We start from the raw sequence: 14,225 nt of genomic DNA on the forward strand, positions 1-14,225 counted from the left end.
GACAATACCCAAGAGTGCTATAATACTGAGCTTCAGAAACTTTTATGGTACATTAAGCAGTTCATAAAATGTAGACTTCCAAGCAACAACAGGTACTCCAGATGATATAAATTAAAAATTTTTAATATCACTTTACAAGTTACCAAACAAAAGTCGATTATGTTGGAATTTTATTTTAGATTAGATTAACAGATGTAAGTATATAATGTTGTTTAACAAGCTGACATTTACTTAAAAACAACATAACAATAATGTTTTAATTATATTTCATTTATTTAGATCCAACAAATAAAGAAAACTGAACAAAATCACTTAGGAAACAAACTATCTCCACAGTCAAATCATCGTCTGTGCTTACAATGTAGTGTTGGATAGACATTTTTAGTACAACAAAAGCAGCAAAATGATCAATGGCCAATAAAAACTATCAATAACAATCTTACCGAAGAACAGAAAAAGCAACTTTACAAGTACATAGATATAGACACTGTTTACAAAGGTATAGTTGTCACTGTCACATTTAATGAAATTTGTGTTGCTCTTGAGTAAACTCATGATCTCACAAATATGCAATAGTGATCCCACTCCCTCCTTCCTTCCTTCCTTCCTTCACTTTATTTTGAGACCACTAGTCATTGTCAGATGATTTAGGTATGTTTTAAATTAAACAAACAATAATGATAAATGTATACTGTGAACTCAAGTCTTACTGCTATTTCTAACAGTTACAGTCATGGTCTCATTCAACAGGCAGGTGCATAATACACCATCTGTATTTGCTGTGGAACTATTTTTGTTCAAACAAATGACTCATTAAATGGGAAATATGAAATTTAAAAAACTCATTAAGAGTAGCATTTTATATTTTACAAATACAAAAATACAAAATATCTATAGTTTAAGCATTTTAAATAAAATAGAAAATGCTTTTTGCAAAATAGAGACAGGTATTTTGCATTTTGTATCTGCATTTCAAATATACATGTTTCACATAATTCACATCTCTGGCACCATCTTATGCATTCCCTCCTTCCTACTGTTCACCTTGAGCCCTTGGTGCCAGAGCATAGTCCACTTGTGAAGTGGGGAGGTAAATACACAGCCAGGAACTGAACCAGTACATGCTCGTCAAGCCAAGGTTGGATGCCACATTAGGTCGCAGCATTTGCTGTAAATGAATGCACAGAGATTTATACTTGCTGGTCTCCAGCTGTTAAACCCTCTCACAACAAGACAGCTCCCCCACCAGAGTAGTCACAGAGCTCATGAACACTCACCAAGATAGTTGGGCAGTGGAGTTGCCAAACCTACAGTTTTCTTTGAACTGCTACAACCGCCACTAGATCATCTGGAATCTATAAAGAAAAGTGGGACTGCAGCCAGACACATGGTACTTGAATAAAGATAACAAAACCAGCGAATTTATTTGAGTCTACCAGCATTTATTCTTTTTAATACATGCTACCAGTTTCAACAACACATGGTATCATCTTCAGGCTCTAGATTAATCTACTATGTACAACCATTTTCATATGCATTGAACAGAATTGTACGCAGTGGGCTTGTCATTGCCAGGGAAGATATGGAATCCAGTTAATTTTGGCCCACTGCATTCAGAAATACTCATGTGCTATTGTTTATGGTGCTTAACCAGTGAAGATAACATTACAATAAATAACTAACAAGAGAAACAAGAATGCTTCTGTCTCCATTTTCTCTACAGGAGAAATAACACGAGATCCAGGAACTGGAGCTTACATGATAGAAATACAAAACACCAACTGCTCATGAGGTAATTGTCCCCCTTTCAAAACTCTGGCATACATTAACAACTTAGTAATGACCCCACATACAATTTCAAAATGTTTCCTGTGTGTTAGTAACCAGGCCACAGGATGTCTACATGAATTTGAAACTTTTTTCATTGGTATACAAATTCAATATCGGACTGACTCTGCTTTCTGTCTTTCTTGCAGTCACACTGCACATTAAATCATACAAGCCGATTCTATCAAAACCCCCTTATTAAGTCCATATAATTCCAAATAATTTTACCACATCTCTCCAGAAATTTACAGATTACTCTAATTCCTGAGGCCATGTTGTATACAAATTGTAGTTTCATAAACCTTGAGGATTGTTAAGGAATAACACTTTTTGTTGAGGAAGACATTTTATTTTCAATTTTGAAAGCAAAATCTTTAACTAACACAAACTAATAAACACAGAAGATTGAGAATCAGTTGTTTTTCTCATTAGATTGTTTATTGGAATGAGCACCAAGGTGTTGCAGGACTTATTAGTGGATTACAAAAGAATCAGTGCCATACCTTGTACACCTCTCACTACAAAATACAAAAACAGTCTTGACACTACACATATCACCACCATAATTTCATGAGCAAAATTATTACGTAACATTACATTCAATTTTTTAGATTTGAGGATACCATTCACTTCTTAATTAATGATAGTAACTTTTGAATCATGACACCAATTCCATCATGTATTTCATGGAATTTTCCATTGTACATAAAAGCAGGCGTTGTTACTATCAAATTCTTCTCATCAACACAGGCATCAGTAACATTCTGAAACAGAAGGATTCAAGTATGCCACATGACAAATTTTAAATTGAGAGTAGTTAGCAATACAAAATACAAAATGAATCGCAATGCAAGCACTGCATAAAATTTTTTAAAATAAATATGAGAGAGAGAGAGAGAGAGAGAGAGAGAGAGAGAGAGAGAGAGAGAGAGGAGTAGGAGGAGAAGAAGATAGGTTTATCAACATGTTACCAGTTGCCTCTCCTTTTGTAGTTGGCAATGTATACCTCATTTAATTCATGGTCAATTTCGGATTTTCTGCATTTTGTGTAGTTTGCAAAGATGGCTACTTTCGTGCTGCGCGCAAGCAAGATGAAAACAAGAAACATTGGACTGTTTTGGTTTGAAGTATCCATCTTGTCATTTTAGTAACACAACAATTAGTACTAGTCAGTTTATGCTAATTATTCAGTGTGTGGGCAAGAGATTTTATTTCAAAGTATATTTTCAATTTGTGTTATGACAAAGATAAATAAACATGGAAACATGGATTCCACACATGATAGTGTATTTGAAAATAAGATCAATTGCAGTACCCATAGTACTGATCTGACTGTGGCAGAATCCAATGCTCAAAAAGCTAATATGCAGGCACAATCAATTAAAAGTGTTGAGCAAATACCTCCTCCTGTCGTAGAGCCCTTTTCTGTATTATTCAATAAAATTAATTGCTTCACACAAATACAATTCTTGATGAGAGAGATGCAGTGCTGACATCTCAAATAAATAACACCTTGACTGAACATGACAAGTAGTTGGTCACACAAATGTCCACTCATCTAAATGAGGAATTAGTGAAAAGTAATTAAACACTGGTTTAGGAACAACAGCATCCGAAATTACCAGCCTAAAGAAGACATAAAAGGATTTACTTGATTCCATTTCCAAATGTGGAAACAATACAATCAGCACAGAAGACAATGGAAGATATGATGCGTGAATTAACGCAATGTGTCTACAGCCTGTCCATAGAAACAGAAGTAGTAGTGTTGAAAACCAGGCTAGATGAGCAAAGTTAAAAATTAAATACTGAATTCGCCCAGTGTCTTGAGCAGAAAGACAAAATGCTCACCGATAAAATTAATTTAGAGTGGAAAGGCCCAACACAATGTGCTGGGACTACCAAAGCCACAGAGAACTGTATACATTATGAACAATTTGAAAAGGCTTTTCTTGCTAAGTACTAGTCAGTGGGCATATAAGAACACCTTAGAAAACTGGTCTTCAGCCCATAAATTCACAACCCAAAACAGGATGGACTTGGGAAGTATTTCAACACATACATTAATTTAATGAGATATTGGGACAAGCTGGTTGCACACGAAGATGTATTACACGTCTTGAAGGCAAAGTTGCCTGTGCACATAAGGGAAAGTTAATAACAGTCCCTGATTTTGACATTTAAAACTTTTTGTGACTGCTCGATACCACAGACCTAATGTAAGAAGATGAGAAAAGCAGCACTGGCAACAATGGCTCATAGTCAGCAAATAAGAATGGACACTGCCACAATAATAGCTATAACGGGAGGTCACGGAGTAACGGCAGCACATTGCAAACCAGTCACAAAAGTCAGAATGGCAACAATGGTAGTCCACAAAGTGGGCAGACATTCTTTCAGAGGCAGAGACAAAATAATAAGCAGTACCATCCCTGTTATCACAATAATCAAAATGGGAACTGACAAAACAAAAATAGGAATTAAGGCCACAATAATCACTGGTCACAAAATAATCAAGAGCGAGGTATGCTGGGAAACCAAAATAGGAGTAACTATAAACAGAATGTCCAGATAGTAGAGATGGTTGAAGCGCCACAGACGACAAAGTCCGGGGCGTCAAACTAAATGTGACTGTATCAAGTTCCCTGATGCCAGTCGTGGGATGGAAAGGGGGAGGGGGGGGGGGCATAGTTTGAAAGAATGGATAAACATGCTCCAATATAACAATGAAACTGACATCCATCAAGAGTTATTTAATGAGGTAGACAATAGTACGGGGTGTTCAAAAAGTCTCTCCACAGTGCCATATGATTGTTCACCTGCCTGGGTTACTTCCCTTCACGTGGACACTCCCAGCATTTCACTTTTTCATTTATCTCAGCCATAAATGAATATTCAATAAATTAATAACTTTTATTTCACCGAGTTTCATTTCGGTACATTCACTGTAGCATCCGGCACACACGGCTACCAATCATACGGCACTACGGAGAAACTTTCTGAACACCCCATATTAAAAGTCCCTCAGAATACATACAAGCAGTTGTGGGAGGTATTCTCACGACATTGATTTTAGACACTGGTGCAAGTGTAAACATGATAGAAGCTAATTTCTTTAGAAAAATATAAAAGTCTATACAGATTCTGACTTTGCCAGTTCAAAACTGTGTGGTATCTGGTGCTACTGGTACCAGAAGCCAGACTGTTACATTGCAGGAACGGATAGGTGTAGAATTCGAGAACGGAGCGGATCAATGCATGTTTCTCATCGTAAAAAATTTAACTGTGTCCTGTCTCGTAGCCACAGAATACATGTGGGAACACGACGCAAAGATCGACTTCCCGCATGGGAAATGCCATGTAAAGGTAGGAGGTAAGGAGTTTGTTTTGAATCTGATAAAGACAAAAGCAAAACACAGCAGACTATGCCCAGGAATACAAGTTAAAATTATTAAGAATAGAGTACTCTGAGTGCAAGACCATTCACAGTACATGAAGCTTGCTTCTGAACTAAAGAACAGCGGGTAGAACGAAACAGATTCTTCACTCATACAATGCAAATCCAATGAAGTGAAACCTTATCAGATGAACAGAAAATGTAATTATGTACGTTACTGGAGAAATACATCCAGGTATTTTCATTAAAGCCTGGCGTGATTACCGTATTAACTCAAATCTAAGCCGCACTCGAATCTAAGCCGCACCTGAAAAATGAGACTCGAAATCAAGGAAAAAAAATTTCCCCAAATCTAAGCCGCACCTGAAATTTGAGACTCGAAATTCAAGGGGAGAGAAAAGTTTTAGGCCGCACCTCCAAATCGAAAGAAAGTTGGTCCGTTGTAATATGAGACACAATTTAGGTCGAATGAATGACGATCCAGCTACAGTAGTTTGGTTCGAGTCGTAAGCTTACCAGGTAGCCATTGCTATGCGTCAGGCGCTCCATCCGTATTTATACGGGTACCCTTCCTTTTTCACGTGCTTCGTCTGGTTTGAATTGATTGCTTATTTTTCTTTGATCTGATAAGTGCCGTTCTCTTTGTTATAAGTGTTTATGTCACTCTAAGCTGAAAATGCATTACTGTACTGTGTCGTGCATTGTTTGTCGCATTCTGATTATGAATATTTATGACCTGTCGCCGCTCGCTACACGGCTTTTGTGTGTGCTACCGCTGCTTAAAAAAAAAAAAAAAAAAAAAAAAAAAAGAGAGAGAGGAATCGTCTCATTAGTGAAACAATGGCAAGAGAATGCTATTTGTTGTTACTTGCACTGATGCTTTCTTTGATAATGATCAACAGCACCAAATAACAGACTGCGTATGATAGATGTTCTGAACGAGAGTTTAGCGAAAATTTTTCTCTGTTTGAAAATCTTTGCAGACGCCTCTTTAGTACATTACATTCTGCACAAAAATTAGTCATCTTAGATTTAAAAATCTAGTCAATTGCCGTGCTTCATTTCTGACTGTATCACTATTAGGCATAAGAATAATACGAATATAAACATGACATGCTATGTATATTCTTCCGCGTTTGCTGTTGTCTCACTCTAGTTTCGTAGTTTAATAGGCAGACAGGATTTAAATGAGATAGCAGCAGCAAAGAATACATGGCAAAATGTTTATATTCATATTATTCTTATGGTGAAGAGAATACTGCATGAGATTCACAATTCATAAAAGTTCCTATTAGCAACCATCTCTTCTCACAGGTAGGAAAAAGTTCAGAATGTAGAGTTGGCCATATTGACAAACATCCCAAACAGTCTTGCCAGTCGGATTTTTGTAGTACATTGAAATGCTGCTACTTTCGAAGATGAACAATACGGAATTTGTATTTACTTCGTTGGATAATGTATGAAAATGCAGTGGTCGAAACTCGGGGCGGAGAAAAAATCTCTTCTTCCACTTTTTTTTTTTTTTAATTTATTTACTGACGCAGCGATTTTGGCACCAGTATTTATCTTTGTGCCTGTGTAGCGCTACATATATTCGACAGCAGAAGTTAGTTGTGGCGGCACCTACCAACATTTTTCAGAACTTCCACTTACTTTGCACTCGATTCTAAGCCGCAGGCGGTTTTTTGGATTACAAAAACCGGAAAAAAAAGTGCGGCTCAGATTCGAGTAAATACAGTATGGATTATGTTTACCAGATGGAATTCGTACCACATAAAACTTACTGTCAAGCAACCTATTCAGTGCCGTAGTCCAAAAACGAGGCTGTCAAACAGGAGCTCCAGAAGATGATACAGTGTCGTGTTATAGAGCCTTCACTTTTAACATAGAGCAGCCCATTATTAGCTGTGGGTAAGGCAGGCAGAGGGCTGCGCCTTGTTCTTGATGAACGATCTATCAACAAAATAACTGTTCTGGCAAGAACCAGGCCAGACGTTTTCGAGGAGCAGCTACAGGAATTCCACAGAGTTTGGTATCTCTCTTCGATAGACCTCTGCTATTCATACTGGCAAATGGCCCTCTCAGAAGAGTCGCAGAAATACACCGCTTTTATCTTTGCCAAAAGATCTTATCAATTTCGAGTGCTTTCCTTCAATCTGAATGTCAGTGCCAGAGTATTTATTTCAGCACTCGAAACAGTTTAGGACCCAAACTGTTAGACCAGGTCACGCTAAATGTGGACGACTTGCTAATCACAACAGCTACCTGGCAGGTACACCTGTGCTTGTTAGACAGGGTGCTCAGTAAGTTTTCAGAGTACAGAGTTACTGCCAACTTGGACAAATCTAAATTCGCAAGGAACCAGATCAAATTTCTTGGGCACATCATTTCACAGTCAGGAATTTTGCGTGACCCTGAAACGATTAGGGCCATAGAAAATTTTCCGCCTTGTTTAACTAAGAAGCAGTTAAAGACGTTTATCGGCCACGCTTCTTTCTTCAGAAAGCTCGTTCCTGATTAGTCTACAAACAATACTGATTAGCTGAAATTATGGAGAAAGAATGTGGTATGGCACTGGTCTGACAAATGTCTGGAGGCATTTAACAGAATTAAAAAGACACTGGTAAAGTAGAATGTCTTTCACTACCCAAACATGCAGAAGAACTTCTGCACTGTGACAGACGCGTCATTCTGGTTTGAGGGTGTGCCTGTTTCAGGAAGACGATGGCGAGGGGAAATACGAAATTAACGTGATTAGTTTTGCTAGCCACGTACTCATGGAATGTGAAAGATCATATTCAACCACAGAATTAGAGGCATTAGCCATGATTTGGTTCTTTAAAAAGTTCAACTACTATATTCATGGTAAACATATCAAAGTGTATTGTGACCGTCAAGCCTTGAGCTTTCTGCTGACGTGTAAGTTGTTACACCAGCGACTGGCCAAATGGACTCTCCTGTTACAGGAGTATGATTATGAAGTAGTCCATGTCAGTGGCAAGGACAATGTGGTATTGGAAGCTCTATGCAGAATTCTACAAGATCTGCCAGAGTATTCAGATCTTATAAAACAGATGTCACATTGCAAGGTACTTTTAATGAGAGATCCAATGCATAAACAGTATCATATAAAAATGTGCAGAAATATATACACTACAGGATGCAGATACAAAATGGGCAAAAGTAAAGCACATGCTCACAGAACAGCCTAATCATTAGTTGTCACAGTACTATCAGGTGTGCAATAATGTATTGGTCCACATTCACAAGGAAGAGAGAGAGTAAAATACTCAGTCGGATGACTTATTTTCAAAATATGTGTGATTGTATGCCACCTAAATCTGCCACTGCAGCACCCATAATCAAACATATCAAGGAAGAGTATATTCCAAGATCCAGATAACCGGATGCCATATTATCCGATAACACACTAAATTTCACTGGCAGAAAATGGAAAAGTTTTTTGCCAGGAAATGGCATCAAGCAGATACGTAACTTTCATCACGAATCAAATCCTACTGAATAGATTTTTTGAGAATTCAACTGCTTCATTAGAATGTATGCAACTCTCAAGTTAACCAAATGGGTTGAATCTGTTACGTCATTTCAGCAAGTGGTAAACAATCTGCCACACAATTCCGTACAGCAAACGCCAGCCTCGCTCACGTTTGATACGACAGAGAGAAATGAGGGAATGAATCCTTTTCCCCAGTTTACGGAGAGTAAATTGTCATGTGAGGGAAGAATTACGCAAGCTTTGGTTGCACTTAGTTCAGCAGCTGCTGTGAGAAAAACAACTTATGATAAGAAACTGGGAAAGATGCAAGAATTCAAAATTGGAGATAAAAATCTTGTTGAGAACACAACCTAAATCTTCTCGTTTACTAAGCAAAAACAAGAAATGGCAACTAATGTACACTGGTCCATGTAAGATTATCCAAATACCTCATGAAGGAAGTTACCTATTGGCCTATCCTGAATCACTGAAAGTTAAAGGACTTTATCACCAAAAGAATCTGAAATATTTGCACAGACGCCAAAGTATTTTGCCTTTCATATTTTTTCTACCACTGTGTATGGAAAATGTATACACTCCTTGAAGTTTTATGCTGAATCTGTCATACTATTAAAATCTATTGAACAAGGAAGAACATATACTAGTGTACCAAAACTAACTTACATAAATATTAACAATGATATGAAGTCTAGAAGTTTGGCAAGTTTATAATGGAAGATGATTGTTATAGATCATTTAAAGTATAGGATAAGGGAAAGTGATAAACAAAAGCCAAATGAGAACTGAAGTTATGTTCTTATAATCTGCTGCCCAGTACAAACAAACAGATTAACTGTTACACGCTACTAACTGTATAGTGTCCAGTGTAACTAGTTATCTTGCGGTAAGCATTTTTTTCAAATTTAATTTCTATATAATAAATATGTGATAAGCTTATACACTGAATACTACTAAGTAAAGGGCAATTAGTTAAACCTGGTGGTGAACTGTATGAAAACAGTACATTCTCTAGTCACACACGTGCCTATATAGGGTGAAACTAAATTGAGCTGATCATTTATTGAAAGGAAGATATACAAGCCATGCAATAAATATAATCAAACTGTAAATGTTAGTACAAAAGTAGCATGACAGATGGCATTTCTAGTTGATAAGTCAAGCAGAAGCTAGTACAAGATGCTACTGGATTGATATTTTATTTTGTATGTGAATATTTATGTGTATGTCAATCACTTATCTATTTCATGTGAGTTGATATGAATTCTATTTTAAATTAGATAATTGCTATGCAAAGGTATACTGGCACAATTTGCTCTTTGCTGATCCGTATCTAGAATTATTTAATGGGTATATGGTAACATGATGATAATATAGGTAATGATACTCAACCTGTGAAATATAAAAATAGGGAAGTAGAATTTTATGACAAACAAAGCTAACATACCAAAAACACATGAGTGACACATTATTCGCGTAAAGTACGCCACTTGTTAATTAATTTGTATAAGAAGTAAATGCGATCCAGGGAATGAATAAGCTTGTGTGAATAAGAGTGTTTTTATAATTGAAGAGTGCGATGTGAACAGTTTATATGTCAAAGTCACCGTTGCAAACTGCCCACCAGCCTGTGCAGTGAGAAGTCCTGTGCACATAATTTGTCTTCGATGTGTACATGCACATTGACACATTTATCTGCACACAAAAGTTACTTAGTGAACTTAAAGACATTACTGCACTGGCGAGTTAATGAACAAGTAAACAACCATCTCATCAATAAACAAACACCGCGTGAAAGCACGAATAATTGCTGCCACACACAAACTTTGCAATTATACGCTGAGTGAATCTTTTTTTTTTTTATGTAACAATTCTAAGCAGTGACTCTGCAGAGACGTCCTTGAAATGCCTGTGGTGAACACTAAAAAGCATAAACGAGTACTGTTTGTTGTTGAACTCAGCGGACAAGAATTCGACTGTTTGTTTTAAAGTATGGCATGATCTATACACAGTGGTGCCAAATACAAACTAGTGCACAATAAAGTTCCCTAAATATAGATCTGGATCACAAGAACAATACACACGAAAGACAACAATGAAAGTGAACTCTGCTGTACTAATCAAATTTTTCCCTACGGCAGCTCTGCGATATTTAACTAATTTTTGTAGAGCTGATAGAGTTTTGCTTTGATTTTCGTGTGTCAACGGCCACAGCCGGTTGTCATGTATGAAGCAAGCGGGAACGGGGCTGTGGTCAACCGCCAGAGCCATTTGCATGCGTTCCAGCTACAATGGGTGTGCACCTGGGCAGCAGGTTCCCTGGAATCTGCCGCCAGAGGTCACCGCGGGAGCCAACAGTTCTGCTCCTCAATAGAGTGCACCAAATTGCGAAAGTGATGTGATGTATCAATCAGACGCGCCACTCATCAAACTCAGAAAGAACTTAGGTCGGTAATATTGTATTTCTGTATATTTACTGAAAGTTTATAAACATTTTCTACAAAGATAAATGTTGCTGTTGTTGTGGTCTTAAGCCCTGAGACTGGTTTGATGCAGCTCCTCCATGCTACTCTATCCTGTGCAAGCTTCTTCATCTCCCAGTACCTACTGCAACCTACATCCTTCTGAATCTGCTTAGTGTATTCATCTCTTGGTCTCCCTCTACAATTTTTACCCTCCACGCTGCCCTCCAATACTAAATTGGTGATCCCTTGATGCCTCAGAAGATGTCCAACAAACCGATCCCTTCTTCTGGTCAAGTTGTGCCACAAACTTCTCTTCTCCCCAATCCTATTCAATACTTCCTCATCAGTTATGTGATCTACCCATCTAATCTTCAGCATTCTTCTGTAGCACCACATTTCGAAAGCTTCTATTCTCTTCTTGTCCAAACTATTTATCGTCCATATTTCACTTCCATACAAGGCTACACTCCATACAAATACTTTCAGAAATGACTTCCTGACACTTAAATCTATACTCGATGTTAACAAATTTCTCTTCCTCAGAAACACTTTCCTTGCCATTGCCAGTCTACATTTTATATCCTCTCTACTTCGACCATCATCAGTTATTTTGCTCCCCAAATAGCAAAACTCCTTTACTACTTTAAGTGTCCCATTTCCTAATCTAATTCCCACAGCATCACCCGATTTAATTCGACTACATTCCATTATCCTCACTTTGCTTTTGTTGATGTTCACCTTATATCCTCCCTTCAAGACACTGCCCATTCCATTCGACTGCTCTTCAAAGTCCTTTGCTGTCTCTCACAGAATTACAATCTCATCGGCAAACCTCAAAGTTTTTCTTTCTTCTCTATGGATTTTAATACCTACTCCGAATTTTTCTTTTCTTTCCTTTACTGCTTGCTCAATATACAGATTGAATAACATCAGGGAGGGGCTACAACCCTGTCTTACTCCCTTCCCAACCACTGCTTCCCTTTCATGTCCCTTGACTCTTATAACTGACATCTGGTTTCCGTACAAATTGTAAATAGCATTTCGTTCTTTTGAAACAGAGTATTCCAGTCAACATTGTCAAAAGCTTTCTCTAAGTCTACAAATGCTAGAAACGTAGGTTTGCCTTTCCGTAATCTTTCTTCTAAGATAAGCCGTAAGGTCAGTATTGCCTCACATGCTCCAGTATTTCTACGGAATCCAAACTGATCTTCCCCGAGGTCGGCTTCTACTAGTTTTTCCATTCATCTGTAAGGAATTCGTGTTAGTATTTTGCAGCTGTGACTTATTAAACTGATAGTTCGGTAATTTTCACATCTGTCAACACCTGCTTTCTTTGGGATTGGAATTATTACATTCTTCTTGAAGTCTGAGGGTATTTCGCCTGATTCATACATCTTGCTCACCAGATGGTAGAGTTTTGTCAGGACTGGCTCTCCCAAGGCCGTCAGTAGTTCCAATGGAATGTTGTCTACTCCGGGGGCCTTGTTTCGACTCAGGTCTTTTAGTGCTCTGTCAAACTCTTCACGCAGTATCCTATCTCCCATTTCATCTTCGTCTACGTCCCCTTTCATTTCCATAATATTGCCCTCAAGTACATCGTCCTTGTATAGACCCTCTATATACTCCTTCCACCTTTCTGATTTCCCTTCTTTGCTTAGAACTGGGTTTCCATCTGAGCTCTTTATGTTCATACAAGTGGTTCTCTTATCTCCAAAGGTCTCTTTAATTTTCTTGTAGGCAGTATCTATCTTACCCCTAGTGAGATAAGCCTCTACATCCTTACATTTGTCCTCTAACCATCCCCGCTTAGCCATTTTGCACTTCCTGTCGATCTCATTTTTGAGACGTTTGTATTCCTTTTTGCCTGCTTCATTTACTGCATGTTTATATTTTCTCCTTTTATCAATTAAATTCAATATTTCTTCTGTTACCCAAGGATTTCTGCTAGCCCTCATCTTTTTACCTACTTCATCCTCTGCTGCCTTCACTACTTCATCCCTCAAAGCTACCCATTCTTCTTCTACTGTATTTCTTTCCCTCATTCCTGTCAGATAAATGTATTTAAACAAATTTTAAGAAACAAGTACACAAAGACAATAAAGTGTAAACTGTATGTAATGAAAATTTTGCTCTAAAGGAACTGCCAAGTGGACGGTGTATTCTGTTTATGATTCTGTTGGAACACGATGTTTATTTACTCCTCAGTAACACTATGATACTAACCTTACCACAGCTGAACCCCCTGTTCTGTATTTCTAGAGATAAAATAAGAAACAACTGCTCAATTTTAATTTTAACAGTGAACAGCCTCTGTTGCACCGTTTACCTAGAATTTACCTAGGTTTCAGTCGGGATACTGGAACAGTACAGCACTCGTGGCTGCCGCATCGCGGTCGTGAAGTGGGACCGAGGCAGTGCCAGGTAAGTTTTACTATCTGACGATAATTTATGGATTTGTAGTTTTAGCTTGACGATGTCCACTATGGAAAAATAATAGATGGTGTTATTCTGAAGAAGGTAAATTCTAGGTAAACAGCGCAACTGAGGCTGTTCATTATTAAAATTAATATTTATACAGTTGCTGACAGGGCTGCGAAATGTTGAAGATATTTAAACAAGTGTTCAACGAGGCACTGAAATGTTGCTTTTTGATTAATAAACAGAATATGCCCCAATCGTTTGATTAAGGCTAAAATACATTAAGACTAAATTTTCTCTATGTAAATAAATCTGTAAAATAAGGAGAACAGGTCATGATTTAATGTAGGAAATGCATTTTTGTGCTGTTCCTATAAAGAATATTCCACAAACATTGCCCTGTAAAACAAGTTGAAGACAGCTGCTAATTACAATTGCCTTGTTTGAATTAAGAACCTACTTTCCTTTTCCATTAATGCCACATCTCAATTTATTATGTTGCATTTTAGAACTTTAGGAATTTTGCCCATTTCCACATCATTCCTCTTTCCCTTATGCCATGCCTGCCACAATGGACCCATGCCCCATCTTCCTGCACCAGTTC

General features: G+C 37.7%; 1 protein-coding gene across 2 annotated transcripts in view; it reads right to left on the bottom strand.

Moving 5' to 3' along the window:
* Positions 1-2,243: 2,243 nt before the first annotated feature.
* LOC124613001 (ES1 protein homolog, mitochondrial-like) overlaps positions 2,244-14,225 on the bottom strand; it is a 67,917-nt gene continuing 55,935 nt past the window's right edge. For both annotated transcript variants that reach the window (XM_047141553.1, XM_047141554.1), the window contains exon 7: positions 2,244-2,591. In XM_047141553.1, the coding sequence (XP_046997509.1) occupies positions 2,454-2,591 (138 nt within the window). In that variant the 3' untranslated portion in view covers positions 2,244-2,453. The remainder of the gene's footprint in view (positions 2,592-14,225) is intronic.

The sequence above is a fragment of the Schistocerca americana genome, chromosome 4 (genome assembly GCF_021461395.2).
Source record: "Schistocerca americana isolate TAMUIC-IGC-003095 chromosome 4, iqSchAmer2.1, whole genome shotgun sequence".
NCBI classification, from domain to species: Eukaryota; Metazoa; Arthropoda; class Insecta; order Orthoptera; family Acrididae; genus Schistocerca; species Schistocerca americana.